This window comes from Tenrec ecaudatus, chromosome 1 (assembly GCF_050624435.1).
Source record: "Tenrec ecaudatus isolate mTenEca1 chromosome 1, mTenEca1.hap1, whole genome shotgun sequence".
NCBI classification, from domain to species: Eukaryota; Metazoa; Chordata; class Mammalia; order Afrosoricida; family Tenrecidae; genus Tenrec; species Tenrec ecaudatus.
This window is the reverse complement of record NC_134530.1, coordinates 165,750,358-165,752,163: the sequence shown is the minus strand read 5'-3', so window position 1 is coordinate 165,752,163 and position 1,806 is coordinate 165,750,358. Positions and strand designations below refer to the sequence as shown.

At 48.6% G+C, this 1,806-nt stretch overlaps 1 protein-coding gene across 1 annotated transcript; it reads right to left on the bottom strand.

The window, feature by feature from the left end:
- Positions 1-263: 263 nt before the first annotated feature.
- LOC142461318 (ribose-phosphate pyrophosphokinase 1) lies at positions 264-1,669 on the bottom strand. The gene has a single exon (XM_075563119.1). The coding sequence runs from the start codon at positions 1,534-1,536 to the stop codon at positions 580-582; it is 957 nt and encodes a 318-aa protein (XP_075419234.1). The 5' UTR covers positions 1,537-1,669; the 3' UTR covers positions 264-579.
- Positions 1,670-1,806: the final 137 nt, after the last annotated feature.

The following is a 1,806-nucleotide window of genomic DNA, read 5'->3' as shown; positions in this document are numbered from 1 at the left end:
AAAGGGTGGTTCAAGATACGTGTCCCGAGCAGATAATGATGGATCAGTTTTCTTCCTTTCTACCCACCCTCCCCCAAGACCTACCTAATGGCTGCTCTAGCTAGTTACTGACTCTTGCCTTATAGGGAGCACAGCAACCAGGAGAACTAGGTTTGGGGTTACCTAGGGTTCTTGCTGTAATTTAATATAGACCAGAGAGAGAGAGAGAGAGAGAGAGAGAGAGAGAGAGAGAGAGAGAGAGAGAGAGAGACTGAACCTGGGGGTGGTTATGTATTGAGTTGGCTATTTCGTAGTTGTTCTGAACAAAGAAAACCCTTAAGCGTTCACATGCAAAGTAGTCTACACTTCCCCCTTCACCTTCAAACATCCCTACATAACACCCTCAAAGCCTGAAATCTTGCAGCTATCTCAATTTCACTCTCCCCCAAATGAAGATAAACTCTGATCTTTCTGGTGTGGGATGTAGAAAGCAACACTGGAGCAAGCTGGGTCTTCTGCGGAACTCCATCAAATACCAAGGGAAAAACCAGGGGAGGGGGTAGGGTTATGAATTTGGAAGGTGCCTCCGAAGTGCCTCTTTTACAAAGGGACATGGCTGAACAGGTAGGAAACAGATTCTCCATTGTGAGTTCTCCTGATGGCTTCCGCAAGGATCATGGAGATGTCGATCACCTGTATTTTAGAGCAATGCTTCATCTTATCCTCTTGAGGTATGGTATTGGTGACTACTACTGCTTCAAAGCATGCGTTGTTGATGCGGGAAATGGCGGGGCCAGAAAAGATTCCATGAGTCAAGATGGCATAAACTCTGGTCGCTCCAGCTGAGAGAAGTTTGTCAGCTGCATGGCAGATTGTGCCGCAGGTGTCGGCCATATCGTCCACCAGGATGGCCACTCGGTCCTTCACGTCTCCCACGAGCACCATGCGGTCCACTTCATTGGCCTTCTTCCGTTCTTTGTGAATCAAGGCGAAGTCCACATTCAATCGGTCTGCAATGGACGTAACTCTCTTAGCTCCACCAGCATCGGGGGAGACAATAGTGCAGTTCCTCCACTCGGAGATATTCTCCCTTATCCACTTCAGGACAGCTGGCTCGGCATACAAATTATCCACTGGGATATCAAAGAAGCCCTGAATTTGAGACGCATGTAGATCCATGGTGATGATATGATCTGCACCTGCTACAGACAGCATATTTGCGACAAGCTTGGCTGAGATTGGGGCCCGGCTCTTATCCTTCTTATCCTGGCGAGCATAAGGGAAACACGGAATGACTGCAGTCACCCGGCTGGCAGAAGCGATTTTGCAGGCATTAATCATGATCAAAAGTTCCATTAGATTGTCGTTGATTTCTCCACAACCACTCTGGACAATGTAGACATCCTCTCCACGAACACTCTCGCCAATTTCCACACAGGTCTCCTGGTTGCTGAATTTCTTAGTCACCACCTTGCCAAGCTCCAGGCCCAGGCGATCGGCAATTTTCTGGGATAAATCTTGGTGGGAGCTGCCGCTGAAGATTTTGATGTTGGGCATCTTGGCCAGGTACCCTGAGCACGCTGAGCTCTGTGATCGCTGACTGCAGCCGAGGCTAGAACCGAGGTCCGACTGGAGACTCGGTACTAACTGCTTCGCGTTGCTACTCCGCCATCTTACGTTCCCGCCGGCGCGCGGCTCTAAATTGCCCAGCGCTGGGCTGTCTTTAGCTTTTCAAAGAGCAAAAATTTTAAGTTTTGATGGAGTCCAATATGTTAATGCTTTACTTTTGGGGTTCAGGCCTTTATGGAAAAGTCTAAGATAGTTATC